The 19,241-nt window shown below is 39.1% G+C and overlaps 1 protein-coding gene across 3 annotated transcripts in view; it reads right to left on the bottom strand.

Annotated features, from left to right (window-relative positions):
• elp4 (elongator acetyltransferase complex subunit 4) overlaps positions 1 to 19,241 on the bottom strand; it is a 250,688-nt gene that overhangs the window by 111,009 nt on the left and 120,438 nt on the right. For all 3 annotated transcript variants that reach the window (XR_505895.3, XM_003214707.4, XM_062980074.1), the window contains one exon: positions 16,813 to 16,919. Coding sequence is in view for 2 of the 3 variants with exons in the window: in XM_003214707.4 (XP_003214755.1) it covers positions 16,813 to 16,919 (107 nt within the window). In the remaining variant the exon portion in view is untranslated. The remainder of the gene's footprint in view (positions 1 to 16,812; positions 16,920 to 19,241) is intronic.

Consider the following 19,241-nt stretch of genomic DNA (forward strand, 5'->3'; position numbering starts at 1 on the left):
TGAAGATGACATCGAGTCATTACAAAAGTTAATTTACAATAATGTCCAGGAGATAGAAGGTTGGTCTCCTTTCTCCTGGGTGACTAGCTGGTTACCCTCAATAGAATGGTTGAAGAACATATTGTTGGTAGGGATTTTAGGATTGTTCATTGTTCTCATAGTTATGTGTTGCACTCCAATAATGATGCAAATGTGTACTAGGTGTGTCACACAATCTTTACCTGAAAAAAAGATAGCCATACTCCAAGCCAAGCGGGATTGGATGGAACCATAATGCTTTGCTTCAGCTTTTGTACATGCGCTTCGCAAAAAGAAAATGGGGGAGTGAGGCGGGAGGTTAAGGAACCCCAGGAAATACCATATATGGGCAGAGATGGCGACAGCTAGCGACCCGGGTGCATAAACTCACAGAAACATGTGACTTCTGGGAAATCATGTGTTTCTGAAGAAATGAAAGCTAAAGATAAACAAACAGCGCATGCGTACGCAGGCGCTCTGAAAGATTTGTGAGCACGGCACAAAAGAGTGCAGCCGGCCTGCTGGTCAGCACTGATTGGGCAGCGTCACAACTCTAAGCCAATGAATTTGCTTGTGGGCGGGCATAACCCGAACCCTGTAGTGTGTATAAATGTTTACTCAGCCTGCCACTGGGGGTTCCCCTGGAGAAGCACTTACTTTGTGTTAGGGGGAACCCTAGTGGCCATTAGCGAAATAAAACTGTTTTCTTGGAATTCCTTCAGTTGTCCGTCTTCAAATTCCTCCACTGCGCCAACAAGAACCGTAGCACGAAGGTTCCGCTACACTAGCTCTAGTGGGGCAAAATTGGAGAAGGGGCCCAGCTGGGCACCATACAGGAATTGTGCTAGTGGCTTGGCTTCAAATAGTTTGAATAATGCAGGTATGAAATGGCCCCCTCTTGACTTAAGGTATTTGTGTTGGCTACGTGGTCTCTGTAGTCTTTTCTGCTACTATTGTATTGGAGGACTATTCCCAAGTATATGAAGCATGGGACCTGCTCAATTTTATGTTCGTCTATGCTCCAGGATCTTTTGCTCTTGGGTCTTTTGGCAAAAGCCATTATTTTGGTTTTACTGTAATTAAGTTGGAGTTGATCTGCTTTGCAGTATTGTGTTAGTGCACTCAGTGCTCTTTGAAAGCCAGTGGGTGTCCTTGAAAGTACAGTTGCATCATCTGCATAAAGTAAGGTGGAAATACATCTTCCCACCAGTTTTGGAGGGTGGAAATTCATGTTGGGAAGATGGTCCACCATGGAGTTAAAGTAAAGGTTAAATAGTAGAGGGGCCAGGATACCTAGTTTGTACCTTAAATTAAGAGCGGAAAGTTCCTTATCATGGTGACTTTAGAAAACTATAATACATCCACAGCATTTAGCACTTACATTAATGCTTTATGAGGCCACCAATTAGTGTAGAGCACCAGCCAGGAGGAGGGATTGAGAGTGGGGACCTGCCGTCTGCATATACACTATCATTCCAGAACAGCATTCCAATAGATGATTGTTAGAACAACATACCTATAATGATGTTTACATTCCCTATTTTTGGGTTGTTGTGAGTTGTGGCTTCTTCCTGCCTGGGGGAATCCTTTGGCTATACAAACACCCAGGGTGCTCTGGACAATTTTACATCTCCCTTCTGCTTTCAGGCTGTAACTTATAATGTCGCCAAGTTCTGCACAGCAGCTATTAAAATACGGCAGTCGATAACTAATAGCACAAGCTAGTACAAGTCAAGATTTCAACTAGCAGGAAATTGGGATTATAGTCTTTTAACTATAGTATGGATGTTGCTCCCTCCTCTGTTTGACTGGACTTCCCTTCCCTGTGCCTCCCGAGCACCCCAATTCCCCCTTCAGATTCCCTTTCTTTTAATTTCACTAACTGTGTTGGGTTTTGATATAATCCTGTATACGGATTTGGCTTACATTCTTGGCTTAATTGTCTTGATGTCCTGACAATGCACTAATTTTAAAGATTTAAGGTTTGAAAATTTTAAATTTTTAAATTTTTGAAGTTTTAAATTTCCTGACCCTTAGACCTGATGTGTTTGTACGGGACTGTGTCCTCCTTCTTATAAGCTGGTCATTGACCGTAATAAAGTGAACTTGAACTTGTTCGAAGGATTAAAAAACTCTAAAATCAGAACAGTAAATAAAGAACAACACTCTGAAAACAGATGAATTCCAGACTTGAATCAATCAGGGACAGCTAATACCTCCAAACAAAAGATTCCTCCAGGAAGGAAGAAGCTAGGTCATGAGGCTGGCAAGGCCATTAATGCTAATCAAGTTGACTAAATACAACATTCACATTGGCCTCCAACAGATAAGACTTCTTTCTCCCATCTTGGACTTTCCACAGTTATATAAACTTTTGCTTGGTTTTCCAATATACCTCATAACCTCTGAGGATGCCTGCCATAGATGTGGGTGAAACGTCAGGAGAGAATGGTTCTGGAACATGGTCATTAGTCTGGAAAACTCACAACAGCCCAGTGATTCCAGCCATGAAAGCCTTCGACAACACATTCCTTAGTTTTGTTTTCATTTCTTAATTATATTTCTTACTTTATATTCTCTGTATGTGAAGGTATGCTTTCCAATCTCAGATATGGGAAGCTCATTTTTTTCTGCTCACGGTTTGAATTCTAACACAATTGACTAACTGGGATAATATATCATATACAATATATACATTTACAAGATTTCTAAAATGCCTAAAGCTTATGGGAAACCTTTTAAAAACTCCACAGACACCACATTTTCATGGATTGATCCTGGCTGCAGTGTATGATGATTCCTTGTTTCAGTCTGTAGACAAAAGCAAGGCTGAGATATGTAAGAGAAAGATGTTTGCCAAGAATTCCAATTTACTGCAGCAGATGATGATGACAATGACAGATTTAAAAATCTACAATAATAAATAGCAGAAGCTACTGAAATATCATAAAAGCAATACAAGGCAACAGTGTCAAAGCTTGTGAAAATAGATACATTTCTAACAGATACCTGAAAGGAAAATTTAATAACAACCTCAAGGGAGTTTCATTAATAGGGTGCTGCCATCGATAAGACCCTGCCAAATGTGGTGGCCTGTAGGTCATGCCACTTTGGGACACTAGGAGTGGATTGTTGATTTTACGTTGGAAAGAATGTACAGTAGTCCTTTTGAGTACCTGGATCCTGAGTTGGTTAGGGTTTATACCTTAATAATAACAAGTCAGAGGTTTACTGGCAGCCTGAGGTTTCAAAAACACGTGCCATATGTTGAATCCCCATTACTTTTGTTAACACAATGCGACAGCCTTCTGCAACAACTGTGCCCTTCAAGGGAAGCTCCATATCAAGTGCATTGCATCAGCCCAATCATAAAGCTTTCACAGCATGGATGAGAAGTCAGATCATTTTGACCTGGGAATGGTTAAAGGTGACTATAGAACTCTTTATCAGTGAAAACAACTTACCGTTTGACAACTTTGAATCAAGGATTTGTTCTCAAAGTGTCGTCCCTTTTGGTGGGAAGGGAGGGGAATGCTAACACTGAGAACAGACCATCTGCATAATTTGGATCTGATAAGAACCTAAACACAAAATGCATATTTTCCAGATTTAACTTCAGTTCATTGGTCCTCATTCAGGGCAATAAAGACTCGTACTTCAGTCTCGTACTTCCATAGATTCTTTTTCTCAAACAAAATAAAGAAGCAGAGCTGGGAGCCTTCTACATAATGATGACATCATGGTCCAGATCCTGTGATGTCACTTCTCAGTGGTTTCATATTGATGTTATAAAGCAGAAAGACAAAATGAAACCTCAAGTTTGGCTGTTATGGAATGAACTCTTTAATATTAAAAAAAATCAGAAGTTTTTCACAGTCAGAAGTGGACTTCTGGAAATTTCTTGTTTTGCTTCTTTATTTTTATGACAGTTTGAGCAGTCCATGTGGCCCCTGTAGGGTCTCATAAGCAGAAAAGTGACTCTCAGATGTCACTCAGCAGCAAAAGTCTGCATTGTGCAGGTTTACAGCATTAACTATGCATACATTGTGACGAAAGCCTCATAGAATACATAGATAGGTGGAGTCAACCAACACACTTCAATGGATAAATCTTACTGCATGGGATATGACTTTATCTCTGCTGATGCGTATTGATGACTGTTCACTTACTTGGCAATTTATAAATACTAAGAAGCACCACTGTTGTTGTTTGCCATTAATTCAGCATTGATTTATGATGATCCTATGAATAAGTGATCTGCATGAGCCTGGACACTAAAAGAGATGCTCTAGTGAGCATCTAGTGACCATGGCTTCCTTGACTGATCCAATCCATCAATAATGTCTTTCTCTTTTCCTACTGCACTCCACTGTAAAAGCATATATTCAAATGAGCTATGTCATCTCATCATATGTCGAAGTACAATAGTTTAGTCAATTTGGCTTTTTGTGAAAGTTCCTTGCAGATTCATGTATTTGTCTTAGCACCCTATGGTATCCACAGAACAGTCCCCAATATCACATTTCAAATAAACTGATTTTTTTTTCCTGTCAGCTTTCTGTATATACCAGCTTTTATAATCATCCATAGAAACAGGAAATACAATGCCATGTATGACTTTGGTTTTCAATGGTCTTTGCAATTTTCTCAGTCCTTCATAGCTGTCTTTTTGATTGTTCATCTTCTGATTTCTTAATTACAGCCTCCACTTTGATTTATGAATGAGTCAAGGTAGAGGAAGTTTTTCAGGATTTCAAGTCATGTACTTCACGTGTGATCATTATTTTCATTTTCTTAATATTCAGCTGTAACCCTGCTTTTACAATTTCTTAATTTTATCAGTATCTTTTTGCAGATAATTTGATATTGTTTTCACTTCTCTTAATATTAACATCACCTTCCTCCATATTTAATCCTACTTTCCATATGATATGTTCTGTGTATGCAGTCAACCCTCCATATCCTCATATTTGTATCCATGGATAGAACCACCTATAGCTTGAAAATATTTGAGGAAAAAAATCCAAAAGCAAACCTTGTTTTTGCCATTTTATATAATGAGACTTGAGCATGGGTTTTGGTATTCATGTGGGTCTTGGGACCAAACCCTATTGGATATCAAGGGCCATTTGTACATTGAAAAGATAAAGTTGCATTGTCTGATCCTTCCTTGTCAACTTGAAACCATTGTGTTTCTTAATACTGTATCCTGACATTGTCTTCTAGTCCAAAGTACAGGTTACCTACCAGGACTATCCAATTCTGTAGCACACTCATTTATTTTAGAATGATCCATAGTTTGTAATGATCTATAATAAAATACTTTGCTACAAGTTATATATCACATCAGTCCTACAAAACTGGAATTAACAAACAAGTCACATTTTTGATAAAGGCAGTTTCAAGTCTCCAAAAGTTTTAATGAAATATCATTAAAACTGAGAGTTTTATCTCATTGAAAACTTGGAGAGATTGGGACAAGTTTCAATTTTTGGGCAGCAGAAATCAGCAATAGATGACTTGAAGGTCCATAGAGAATTGCATGCAACCTATAGATTGTATAACCCTCATGGATTGTTGGAATATATACAGTGGTTTTAAATTGTGATTGTAATGTTTTTAAATGTCTTAATATATTTCAATTTTGATCTTAATTTTAATTTTAAATGTTTATTTTAATTGTATATTTTTAAGGCATTGAATTATTGCCTATCTGTAAGCTGCCTTGAGTCCCCTTCGGGGTTGAGAAAGGCGGGATATAAATATAGTAAATAAATAAATTGCCTGTTTCACTGCTACTGAAAAGGCATTTGAAATAACAGTTATAATAACAGTTATACAGTACAATCCCAAGAAAGGTTTATCTGATTCAGTGGCAAACTAAAGTGGATGATGATGATTGTTTGAATTATTTTAGGTGAGGAACACTGGAAAGCATTAAAGGACTCTGGGAACCACAAAGTGGGCTTGGGGGATGCATGTGGCTGAGAGATGATACAATTCCCATCCCATTTTAGCATACATATAGTATATATGTATGTACTTCGCAACATTTTATCAATTTGCTACACATAAACGAATATATTAACAGGGATGCAACATGTAATAGGAAATGAATAGTTATTGCAAAATGCGATGTGATGATACTGTATTTTACTGTACAGCTATTTGGAATATATTTTGATTGAAAAAGTCCAAGAATAGGTTTTTAAAAGCTAATATAAATACAATAATACAATTCTTCATTATTATCAGCTGTAACCACAAAAATGTTCATATGTGTGGGATTCACAGGAGAGTATGGCCTTTCTACTGGTGTACCGTGCGCCTAATGCACCAGTGGACAGCCTATCACAGCTTCTGGTGGTTGTGTCGGAGTGGGCCTTGAGGTTCCCCAGGCTTATCGTTTTGGGGGATTTCAATGTCCATGCTGATGCAGGCTCCTTTTCCTCAGCAGCTGAAGACCTGGTGTCAACCATGGCGACACTAGGACTTTCACTTTATAATACCCTACACATCAGACTGGTCACACACTAGATTTGATCTTTGGAGTTGGAATCCAAGTGACACTAGCCTCCATTCTGGAGGTTCCATGGTCGGACCACTGCGCCCTAGGAATCCGTATAGAGCATACCACCTCACCCAGTCTGGGTGCCGAACCTATCTGGGTTCGCCCAAAGAGACTTATGGAACCGGTCAGGTTCTTTAATGCTCTGAAGGCCATGGAACCTGTCAGCGACTCACTAGAGGTGCAAGTGGATACTTGGAACACCAATTTATCCAATGCACTCGATGAGATCGCCCCTAGACATCCGCTCCGACCCCGCAAGAATCGGGTCTCCTTGGTTTACTGAGGAGCTCCGTGTGATGAAACGGGAGAAGAGACGGCTAGAGGTCGTGTGGCAGGAATGCCGTAACAAGGAATTGAAATCAGCTTATAAGATTTTCAGAGAGTCTTATGAGCAGGCTATCACCGAGGCAAAAAATTCTTATTATGTTTCCTTGATAGCATCTGCGAGCTCACACCCAGTACAATTATTCAAGATTATTAGATCGCTAACAACTATTCCTTCTGTCCAAAACAATAATGAGCTGGCCCCTTCTGCTGAAGTTTTTCAGAGCTATTTCGCAGACAAGATCTCGCTGCTCCGCCAGGAACTCCCTGCCATGATTGATACAGTAATTGAACTTGAGACCCCGTGGCCACTCGCTGGGCCCATCCTGGACCGGTTTACCCCGCTGGATGCGGAGGCTGTCAACAGGATCATGACTGCAACTAGGCCAACCACCTGCTCCCTCGATCCGTGTCCCTCCTGGCTAGTAAAATCTTGCCTGGAGGGATTACGTGAACCTCTGTTGAATATAATAAATAGCTCCCTTGAGCAAGGAGTTTTTCCAGAGGGTTTAAAAGAGGCGATGGTATCTCCGCTGCTAAAGAAACCAGACTTAGATCGTTTGGTTCCCTCTAGCTACCGCCCAGTCTCGAATCTTCCGTTTCTGGGCAAGGTGGTTGAGAGAGCAGCAGCGGAACAGTTGCAGCAGTTCCTCAATGACACAGCCGGACTTGATCCCTTCCAGTCCGGCTTCCGTAGGGGGCACGGGACGGAGACTGTGCTAGTTGCCATCACAGATCAGCTTCGCTGCCAAAGGGATCAAGGCGGATCAGCGCTGCTCGTGTTATTGGGTCTCACAGCAGCATTTGATATGGTCGATCACAATCTATTAACCCACCGCCTAGCCATGATGGGGGTTAGGGGGATACCCCTTAAATGGGTGTCCTCCTTCCTCCAGAATCGGGGACAGCGGGTGGGGTCTCACAGGGAGCTATTCTCTCTCCTCTATTATTTAACATCTATATGCGACCGCTTGCCCGACTGGTGCGGAGCTTTGGGCTCGAGTGCCACCAGTACACTGATGACACACAGCTCATTCTGAGGATGGAGGGCCGGCCGGACTCCGTACCCGATAGTTTCCATCAGTGCCTTGAGCCCGTTACTGGATGGTTGCGTGCCAGCAGGTTGAGGGTGAATCCAGCGAAGACGGAGATCCTTTGGCTGGGCCGTCCAGGTGGGAGGGAGATCCAGCTGCCTACCCTGGATGGCGAGACACTACGTCCGTCATCTTCTGTAAAAAGTCTTGGTGTCTTATTGGACCCTCTGCTCACAATGGATGCCCAGGTCTCTGCTGTGAGCAGACCTGCGTTTTTCCATCTATGTCAGGCTAGGTGACTGGCTCCCTACCTATCTAGGAATGACTTGGCTACGGTGATCCAGGCGACGGTCATTTCGAGGCTCGACTACTGTAACGGCCTCTACATTGGCCTTCCTCTGTCAGTGATCCAGTAACTGAAGCTGGTGCAAAATGCGGCAGCTCGTCTTCTCGCCGGGGTGCCGGCGAGGTGGCGTATCACCCCAATTCTACAACAGCTGCACTGGCTACCGATTGAGTACCGGATTACTTTCAAGACACTGGTTCTAACCTTTTAAGGCCTTACATGGTTTGGGGCCAGCGTACCTGAGGGCCCGCTTATCCCCCTACCAACCCCAGAGATTACTTCGGTCCGAAGACCAAAATTTCCTTGAAGTCCCTAACATACGGACTTATCATTTGTCTTCCACTAGGCAGAGAGCCTTCTCGATTGTAGCCCCTCATTTATGGAATGCCTTGCCAGTTGAAATTCGAACTATCCGAGACCCACTTGCCTTTCGGAAAGCCTGCAAAACCTTGCTCTTCCGACAAGCTTTCAATGGGTGAAAAACCCGGGGCTATGTCTGTTTTTATTGTTGTTTTTATTGTTGTTTTTATTGTTATTTTAGCTAAGTGTATTGTTTTAATCTATTTCTGTAAACCGCTCCGAGCTAAACTGGGAGTAGCGGTATACAAGTCTAATAAATAAATAAATAAATATGTGAACAAACTATAAAAACCAGGCTTTCTAGTCATAGAGGTATGAGGCAAACGATAAAGAGCTTGTTAGGCAAATTGCATAGTTAACAAAGAGTATTGTAAGGTAAGAGCAATATCTGAGTTTATGAGAAACTAGCTGTGCCTGGCCACGCGTTGCTGTGGCTTATGGGAATCATTTGTTGGCCAGGTGAAATAACAGTGAATAGCTTTGCAGCCTAAAAGAGTGGCCGTTTTCTTCTTATGGGAATCCTTGTTTGGTGAGCTGGAATACAATGGAATAGGCTTGCTGCTAAGGAGGCTGGGTACTTGCGTTCTAGGGGAATGGTTTTTGGGCTGCTAGAATTGCAATGAATAGTCTGGCTGCTTCAAAGCCTGGCTGCTTGCTATCTAGTGTAAACTTTGGTTGGTCAGCTTCAATAGTACAGAGTAGCATCGCTGCTTCAAAGCCTGACTGCCTTCTGCCAAGGTTAATCCTTTGTTGGCCTGGTTGAATTGCAGCTTCAATACCTGGCTATGTCATAGCTAGGGGAATTCTTGTTTGGCAAGCTGGAGTAGTACTCTCAATCAAAGAGCCGCTTTGAAGCCCGGCTACTTGCTTTGTAGGGGAATCATTGTTTGGTCAGCTTGAATTGCACTGAATAATCTTGCAGTTTAAAAGCCTGGCCGTTTTCTACCTTGTGGAATCTTTGGTTGGCCAGGTTGAATAGCAATTAATAGCCGCGGTGTGGCAAGTATGAATGCTGCAATTAGTCACCTTGATTAGCATTTAAAGGCCTTGCAGCTTCAAATCCTGGATACTTCCTGCCTAGGGGAATCCTTTGTTGGGAGGTGTTAGCTAGTCCTGATTGTTTCCTGTCTGGAATTTCCCTGTTTTCAGAGTGTTGTTTATTTACTGTCCTGATTTTAGAGATTATATGGTTCTGTATTATTATACCAAAGTAAATGTTATATATTATATTTAAAATCTTATATCATCTGCTTAGAACTGGATTATATGAGGCCCCTTCTACACAGCTGTATACAATCCACACTGAACTGGGTTATATGGCAGTGTGGACTCAAGATAAACCAGTTCAAAGCTGATACTGTGGATTATGTGCCTTGGCATTCTGGGTTAAATAACTGTGTGGGAGGGACTTGAGTCTACACTGCCATATAATCCAGTTCAAATCAGATAATCTGTATTTTATAAGCAGTGTGGATGAGGCCTAAGTGCACTCTGCCTGTGCCCTGGGTGCCATTTTGGCTGAGGGAATTGCTAGGATACAAAGTGGGTGGGGCCTAAAGGGGGCAGGGCTTACCATTCTGAGCCATTTCTAAAGGGAGAAAATGGCTCTTTCTTGTCCTCTAATTTGGGCTTTATTTTTCTAGGGTTTTTTGTTTGAAAGACATAGGCTGGATGACTATGTCTTTTGTGGCCAAATCTGGTGTGATTTGATTCAGTGGTTTTACTGTTTACTCCATAGTAAAATGGCACATTACATTTATATATATACTAGCTGTGCCCGGCCACGCGTTGCTGTGGCTTAGTCTGGTGGTGTTGGTCAGTCTACATTAGGTTGTATTTATGCTGTAACCTCCACCCTTCTTTATACTCACATTAGTAGTAGTATTTGAAGTCTGTTACCTTCTTCAATTTTTGTGTTGATTGATAATTGCTTGAGATCCCTGTTGTCATTGGTTTGTTGTTAATCATGATGTCTGATTCTGCTGAGTGCGGTTTATAGTTTTATTGTGGTACAATAGTCTTTTTGTTTTGTTTTGCCTGTGTAGGTGTTTATTATTATTATTGCTGAAGTGGTCATAAAGGTTGGATAAGTTAGATGCTACTGTACTGTTTTTTTGGAGGCCCAGTGTAGCACTGACTGGCCTGTCAGCCTCAGTGCCTGGCTGCTTCTTACCTGTAATGGTGTTGAGTCTTATTGTTGTTGTTGTCATTGTTATTATTGTAATTGTTTTTTTGGAGGCCAAGTGTGAATGTAGGGATTGGGGAGGTGGATGAGCACTGAATGGCCTTGTAGCCTCAGTGTGTGGCTGATTCTTGCCTGTGTAGGTGTTTATTATTAGTGGGTGGATAGATAGAGTGGGTGCTCTCCTTGTTTCCTTTATTCCTATGCTGTTCCCTTTCTCTGGTCCTATCCTGATCTGGCTGATAAGAACATACTGGTCAGAAAGGAGGGTAAATATAACCGGATCAATGGTCTTTCTCTCCCTTTTGCTCTTGGCCTTCTGGGCAGAGAGGGAGGGCCCTTGTCCTTGGCGTTCCTTCCCTTCCCTTCCCTCCCTCCTTCCTTCATTCTATCCGTCCCAGCCTTTCCTGCCTGCAGAGCCATGGAACTGGGTCAGTGGGTTGGATGGCGGGGAAAGGGAGAAGGAAGATGCCTCTAATTGAAATGCATGGACTCCATGCCATGGGGTAATGGAATTTGTAGTTTGCATCCAGTCCAACCCCTTTCTTTCTTTTTGTCATGGAGGAAGACCCCACCCAAACCCCTTAGACAGATGGCCATCCGGTTTAGTTGTGTTGTTATAGTCACAATGCGTTGTTGTGAGTTTTGTGGGTCCAGATTGTGGTTTTGTGGTGTGGTTGTGTTGTTACAACCGGGAGGCAAGGCTTTTGCGTTGTGTTGTCAAGTTTTGTATTTGTGGGGCGGTTAGTTGTGTGACAAGTTTCGTATTTTTGGGGCGTTTAGTTGTGTTGTTATAATCACGATGCGTTGTTGTGAGTTTTGTCAGTCCAGATTGTGGTTTTGTGGTGTGGTTGTATTGTTACAACTGAGAGGGAAGGCTTTTACATTGTGTTGTCAAGTTTCGTATTTCTGGGGCGTTTAGTTGTGTTGTTATAATCACGATGCGTTGTTGTGAGTTTTGTCGGTCCAGATTGTGGTTTTGTGGTGTGGTTGTATTGTTACAACTGAGAGGGAAGGCTTTTACGTTGTGTTGTCAAGTTTTGTATTTCTGGGGCGTTTAGTTGTGTTGTTATAGTCATGATGCACTGTTGTGAGTTTTGTGGGTCTGGATTGTGGTTTTGTGGTGTGTTGTGTCGTTAAAACCGGGAGGCAAGGCTTTTGCATTGTGTTGTCAAGTTTTGTATTTCTGGGGTGTTTAGTTGTGTGCCAAGTTTTGTATTTCTGGGGTGTTTAGTTGTGTTGTTATAGTCACGATGCACTGTTGTGAGTTTTGTGGGTCCGGATTGTGGTTTTGTGGTGTGGTTGTGTTGTTACAACCGGGAGGAAAGGCTTTTGTGTTGTGTTGTCAAGTTTTGTATTTCTGGGGCGTTTAGTTGTGTTGTTATAGTCACGATGCACTGTTGTGAGTTTGTGAGTCCGGATTGTGGTTTTGTGGTGTGGTTGTGTTGTTACAACCAGGAGGGAAGGCTTTTGCATTGTGTTGCCAAGTTTCGTATTTCTGGGGCGTTTAGTTGTGTTGTTATAGTCACGATGCGTTGTTGTGAGTTTTGTGGGTCCGGATTGTGGTTTTGTGGTGTGATTGTGTTGTTACAACCGGGAGGCAAGGCTTGCCAAGTTTCGTATTTCTGGTGTGTTTAGTTTTGTTGTTATAGTCACTGTGCAAACAACTTTATCCTTTTATATATATAGATAGATAATGCAGTAAAAAACAAAACCTCAGTTCCATTCCTGGTTTTTCATTTCAATCTCTGGACATGAAGCACCATAGAGAAAGGGGCAACCATGCCTTTGGTTGTTCCTTTCCTACTTGTACCGTCTTTATCCTTCCTGCACTACTGTAACACAATATTAACTCACACAATTTGTCTTATTTCATTTTTTCTTAATGAAGACTCTAAACTGACTTTTTGCTTACATAATTTTGTATCAGCTTTTGTTTTAAAGATTATAATGGTGGTGCTTATTTCTATTGATAAAATACAAAATAATAATGAACAAAATAGGATTTCTTGCATTCTTAAAACCAAATCTTTAAAATTAATTCATTGTTTAAGAGTTAAATTTGCTATTCCTTCATGATGTTGTTTTAAAAGACAAACAAGCTACAACACAGAAAATCAAACAACTAAATCCTCATATATATCTTAGAAATATGTATGATGACCAAACATAGACAACAGACATATATCAGTATCTTGAATATTATTCCAACTGTTTGTTAATCCATGCAATGATGTCTTGGTAGCCAAACTCAGATGGAACATGAGAAACAACTACAAAAATAAACAGGCCTAAAGCTGCCTAAGGGAAAGTCAGCAAGATGGCAATTTCAATCATTTGGAATAATACTAAAGAAGCCCTAGGCTTTCCTCAGAATGGAAACATGTCACCATTACTGCAACATTTCAACAAATCAGGATGCAGAAGAAAGGAACACTTATGTAATCACATCAGTTGAACAGCACTTTACTCAGCATTTAAGTGGAAAATAATTATAAGGAAATTCCATTTATGTGAATGACTTTAAAGGAACATAAATGTCTGTAAGGAAAAGAACAGCAATCTTAAACTTCTGTTTGGAGTTTATACAATAGTATTTTGCAGACTCTTCTTAAATACTATTATGCAAATTGCTTTGGAATGATGAGGAAGAAATTACACGAAAGAGAAGCATGAGATGTGGCAAAAGGTCTATTGATTTAAGCACACTAAACACAAATGGTATTTCAAACATTTCCTTGTCAGAAAGTTTCATTAAGATAAATAGCATGTCATATTACCAGACTGAAAAATCAAAAATATTTGAAATATCTGAGGAACTTATCTAATCAGTACATTTTTAGTATGTGTCTAGTCATGTAGCCATCTTTTACTCAATCATCAGAAAATCAAAGGCAAATTGGCATGACTCAACCCAAACTTTAATACCGCATGATTGTGTCGTGTAAGCTTGTTTTGTGTGATGGCTGCTGTGGTTTTAGCAGAGAGATTAACAACCGGACCTAAGCTGGCCTCCAAACCTTGCCCTGCTGATGCCTCAGGCCCTTTGAAGTCTGACCATCATACCTGGCAAAACAACAGTGGGAACTAGGCTGGTGTCAGATCTAATCAAGTTGCCTGCCTTGGCATAGCTAACTACAGGGTACACTAATTGGCCCAATTGCGGATTATACCTTTTGCTACAGATTCAAGACAATAATTTAGTCAAATGATGGTTTTTATCTCCTTCTAATTAAGATTCCAAAGTAGGAAGAAATAGGATTAGACAAGCTAACTTCAGAATTGTACTCCTTTTAAAGAGGTATGCATTCAGAACGTTTCCAATATCTTAAAGTATGGTTAGAACAATTAAGTATCAGGTAAATATTTAAGAAAGTACAGCCATTATCTCCTTTTAATCAAGTATTCCAGGAGCTAAAATATACCATTTTGTATACATTAAGACCCAAACTACACCACACCTTGAGATAAATGCACACATTACATGCCAATTCCAAGGGCTAGAAAGTAACATTTCTAGTTCTGTATCTTGGCTCTACTATTAGTATCTTCTGAACAACTATAACAATAGAGTGCTTAACATAATGATATAGTAAGGCATGAAAGATAATTCATTATACATTTTATACAAGAAGCTATAGTATATTGATGAAAGTGTAATAGAGATAGATTTGTTTCAAGTTACCTGTAAATTCCCACATAAAGATTCCTGTTTTTCAAAGATGGTTAATTAACATTCAACATATAAATGTATACTACCCGACTATAACCTTTTAATCTCTGCATTTAAACTTCTGTTGAATAATTTTTATATGGTTTCTTTCAACTCTCTTTAAAATGAAACATGTACAAAAATTCCTAAATATTATCCTCCAGAAAACTTCGCATTTATCATCTTCAGTCCATGAACTGATTATTGTCACTATATTACTAAACCTAATATCATCTTTGTCATCCATCTCCAGAATAAAGTTGTACAACCTCTGCTTAAAGCACCTTCCCCTCTATAGGGAAAATAATCTTACAGTTCAAAGAGATGGGCAGAAAAATAGCAATGCAGTGCAATGCTAAAAAGTTCCAAGATGAGTGACAACTGATGGGTTAGGAAGCAATGGAATTTTCTCTATCAAGAATGGAACCAATTTAGAATGGGCACAGTGTTCAACAGTGAAGGCTGAATTTATTCAAGTAGGTCAGCTACGGTTCTCTAGTTTCTTTTCCAAAGAGTCTTTAACACTGCTAAATCAAATGATTTTACCCTTGGGCTACATGATGTCTTTATAGTAGGCACTGAGCTATACAGCAGTAGAAAATAGCAACCAGGAATTTTATTGATAGAGGCAACATTTTCTGACTCAAGCATATTTGTTGTGGGGGGGGGGGGCAATATTTCAATGTAAAGATGTAGCAAATGGAAATTTAATACAATCGAAAAATAGTAGCCCTGTTTGTCTGTGCCAGGGAAAACAATTACGGTTTCTGCATTTTAAAGTGTTGCATGAATATTAAAGACCTTTATTCAAGTGATTCAGAAGATGAATAGCCTTTTGATGAAGTGGAATTATGTTAAAGTGGACTACACTAGTACAGTGTTTAGCTCCATTAAATGTATTTTTTTTTTGAGAACTGAAAATTCCACAGAGGAATCACCATTTCTTAAAAGAAAGTAGAGGAATGACACAACACTCTTCATCATGCATTTGGCTTTAAGTGGTTTTTAAAGGGAGCATCTCTCTAGTTGAGAATCTTCAAGTGCTCATGTGGGGATGACCCCACAGTTTGCAGGAAAACTGGCTTCTTGATTAACTATTAACTACTGTCTATAGAAGTAGATAATTAAGGACACTGATGACCATTATTAGGAGGAGGGCACTTTAATTTGTCACTTGATAAGTTCCTTTCAACAATTTATAGGTTAGTGCAACTTTCAATTGTGAGGAGACAGTGCGAAAGATGGAGGGAGGGAGAGAAAAAAAGAGGAATCTTAAGTTACCTTATCAAGTGGCCAGCTAAAGAGGGCAGAGGGTCAAATAAGGGCCAAAGTGGTCACTTAAGGGTGAAATCCCAAACACCAAAGCAGTGCCAAGCCACATTGACCATCATTTGGTGATGAAGTAAAAAATATGCTAATATATTGGTGGCAATTCTTCCTTTTATGGTTTCAAGCAGTTAAGACAAGTGGCCTGCTTAACAGCTTTTCATCTGAAAAGGGATTAAACTAAATGATTTGTCAGGGCTACTTGGCGGTTTATGTCTTTGTTTAAAAGCAGAAGCAGCAGAGACTGTACTGGTGACTGTCCCATCATTTCGAAAGCCATCTCTTTTTCTCTCTTCAGCATCTATTTGGTTAATAAGTACACCAACTTAAATTGCTCCATGTTTATTTGCTCCTTAGCAAGACTACAACAAAATATTTATAGTATTGCTTTCTATGTGGAATCACACAGTCAGGAAGAAAAAGTTTGTATTTGGTAGAAATGTTTCTTACAGTCACTAGTGTAAATGATATTACATTTAAAACAACACACAAGAGCAAAAGGTGATTCTAATACTGCCATGGAAATGACTTCTAAATACTGATAAGGACATTTGTTCCTCATGCCACATTCAATTTTAGGCAGGATATTCCACTGGGGTAGTAACATGTAGAAACGGTCCTACTCACTAACACAAGTACAAGCAAATCATTAACATTTAATTAAACATTCTTCCAACACATTTAGAAATGTGTGTGCCATGCTTTGTTATTGAAAGTTGTGACCTATTTTTATTAGTTCATTTTAAAATGGTTCTTTTTTTTGGGAAGGGAAATCTGGTAATGCAAAGATAGACTTCTAATTTTTTAAGATTAAAAGCATATTTTGTAAAACGTTCCAAGCTTGAAAGTCATATTAAAACATGACAGTTAAATTAATATGCACAAACCTAAGTCAAAATTACATCTCTTATATAGTATTGTATATATAAAAATTCTTACCTCGATAACGAAGAGCTTTCTTTTCAGTCTAAAGGCAAGGTCCTTCGTGTCTGGCACATCACATATCAAGCTATTAAGTTGAGGAATCCGGTGTATGTGAATCAACCCTTGTGAAAATGAAAAGGCATGGAGGAAAAGAAATAAGAAAATGCTGATATCCAGATGCGTAAATTAATGTCTTACAGCAGAATTCAGTATATTTACACATACTCATCCTCCCCTTTCTAAACTGGAGCTTACGACCAGGAGCAATGAAGCAAATGGTGCGATTATACTCAAGTAATCAAGCAGAATAAGATAAACAGAAATCCTTGTGTGAGGAAAACTAATTGCACTTCAGTACAGAGGTAGAAATGTAAAGAGGGATCTTAATACTTGTCAAAACTACAGCCGGTTTGTGTGTGATTTTCTCTTGTATTTACAGTAAGCAAATATGGCTATCACCTTGCATGCTGCCCACGGCACCACTGAGTGATCTTTATTTTATTAAATGCACCAGTAAGCAGCCAGCAAAGCAAGGCTCATGGGTTACTGATAACCAGTGGAGCTGTAATGAAAAGTATTTGGTTTTGCACTTTAATAATTATTTTTTTAAAAAACTCTTGTAGGAATAAAAAATGGCACAAAAATGCTGCTGGATGAATTTTAATCACTACATAAACACAGCACAAATGATCTTCTGCATGCAAGATGTTCATTGAGCTTGCTGGAATTTTATAACAATACTAGGCACACTGCAAGCTCTGCATTCTGTCAGTCGAATCTCAAGCTGATTTCTTTTGACAAGGACGCTGGATGGTTTCTGTGCAGCTTAATATAGTTTCTGAATAACCGAAGGGTCATTTTACACAATAGAAAATGAGAAATATTGTAAAAGACATCAGAAGCAAAGCTTATATATCCACTTTACATTAGTTTTAAGTGTAATAAATGAAAGTGAAAAGACTGGGCTGTTCCTAGGGCATTTCTTTCATTCATTTTAAAGATGATCCCTCTTCAAAGACAAAGTTACAGAAAGCTGTGGTTTTTAGGAAGGCAGCACAGTTAAATAAAATCACTATTAAGATTAAATATGAGCGAAATCACATGAAAAAAATCAGTATTTGAATTTTCTTAAATTACGTAATATCATAATTATATTTTTGTAAATCTCAGTTTAAATGTCATTTCAACAATCTTAAATAATAAACATTATAGTGACTAACTCCCATTGAAACCCACTGAAATTAGTAATTACTAGCCTGCTTTATTATTTTAAATGGAACTAAGTTATGACTAACTTTAATAAGTTTGGGGCCACAAATCTTGTTCAATGTTACAGTGACAATTCAAAGGAGCAATTTGTATATGAATAAAGCTGCTACATATTCAATTAGAGCTTTCTTTGAAATTTATTCTGCAGCTTTTGCTCTCAAAAGTAATTCTTTTCAGCAAACTGGTTAGGCAGAACACATTTTGCAATTAGTGTTTCTTAAGAATCACAGTATATTTGGGTTGTGAGAACACATGATTAAACCATTTTGGTCGATGTTTTCATATACTTCAAATGTCCCTATTTAACCAAGATAATTTGGACAAATCTGTGGACAGCTTTTAATAACTTTTAAAGTTTATTCCATTGACTATCTATTTAGCGAATGCAGTTGAATGTATTTGAGCTGTAACTATTTAATAATAATTACCAATCAGATATATCGTATTAAACATCATATTGGTTACATTTAAGTTTTTAAAAGAAGACTATATTCATGCTCAGTTTACTAATAAATAGTGCATCGGTAGCCAGTGCAGTCAACTACAAATGAATGCAGGAAATGGAAAAAGGCCTTCAGCAATATGGTATAATGGTGTCAGGGGAGAGGGGTAGTGTGTGAGTGTTTGATAAAACAGTTTTGGTGTAAAAATCTGTAAGGAAAGGCCTTATTTTCTACTGAAAAATTAGGGAGGTCATACCATACTGTTTGAAATGACAAACTAGTAATGCAAATTTCATACAATATTGTATGCAAATAGCATGCAATATTTTAACATGCAGTGCTATTGTCTTTTAAGTGAGCTACACAGAAAGGCAAATCCCTTTCTTAAATCTTAAACTTTGCAAGTTTGAAAACAAGATTTAGAACAGTGGAAGAATGTCTACACACAAAAGGCAGCATCATTTGTTAGAGAAAATAGCAACTTAATTTTCAAATGGAAACATGAACAAAACAGACATATTAGGACAAATGGATATTGTCTCAACTATCTGAAATAAGGCATAAATTTACAGTACCATATTTGACTAAAACAATGTTATATGAGCCCATGAAAGTGAAAAAGGACTGCATTCTAGCAGTTTTTTTTATACTTTTATAACTTAAACGTACAAAAATCAGTTCAAACGATTACTGCTTTATAGAACAAACTGCAGTCTTAATCAGGCTGTTGTG

This window comes from Anolis carolinensis, chromosome 1 (genome assembly GCF_035594765.1).
Source record: "Anolis carolinensis isolate JA03-04 chromosome 1, rAnoCar3.1.pri, whole genome shotgun sequence".
NCBI lineage: Eukaryota > Metazoa > Chordata > Lepidosauria > Squamata > Dactyloidae > Anolis > Anolis carolinensis.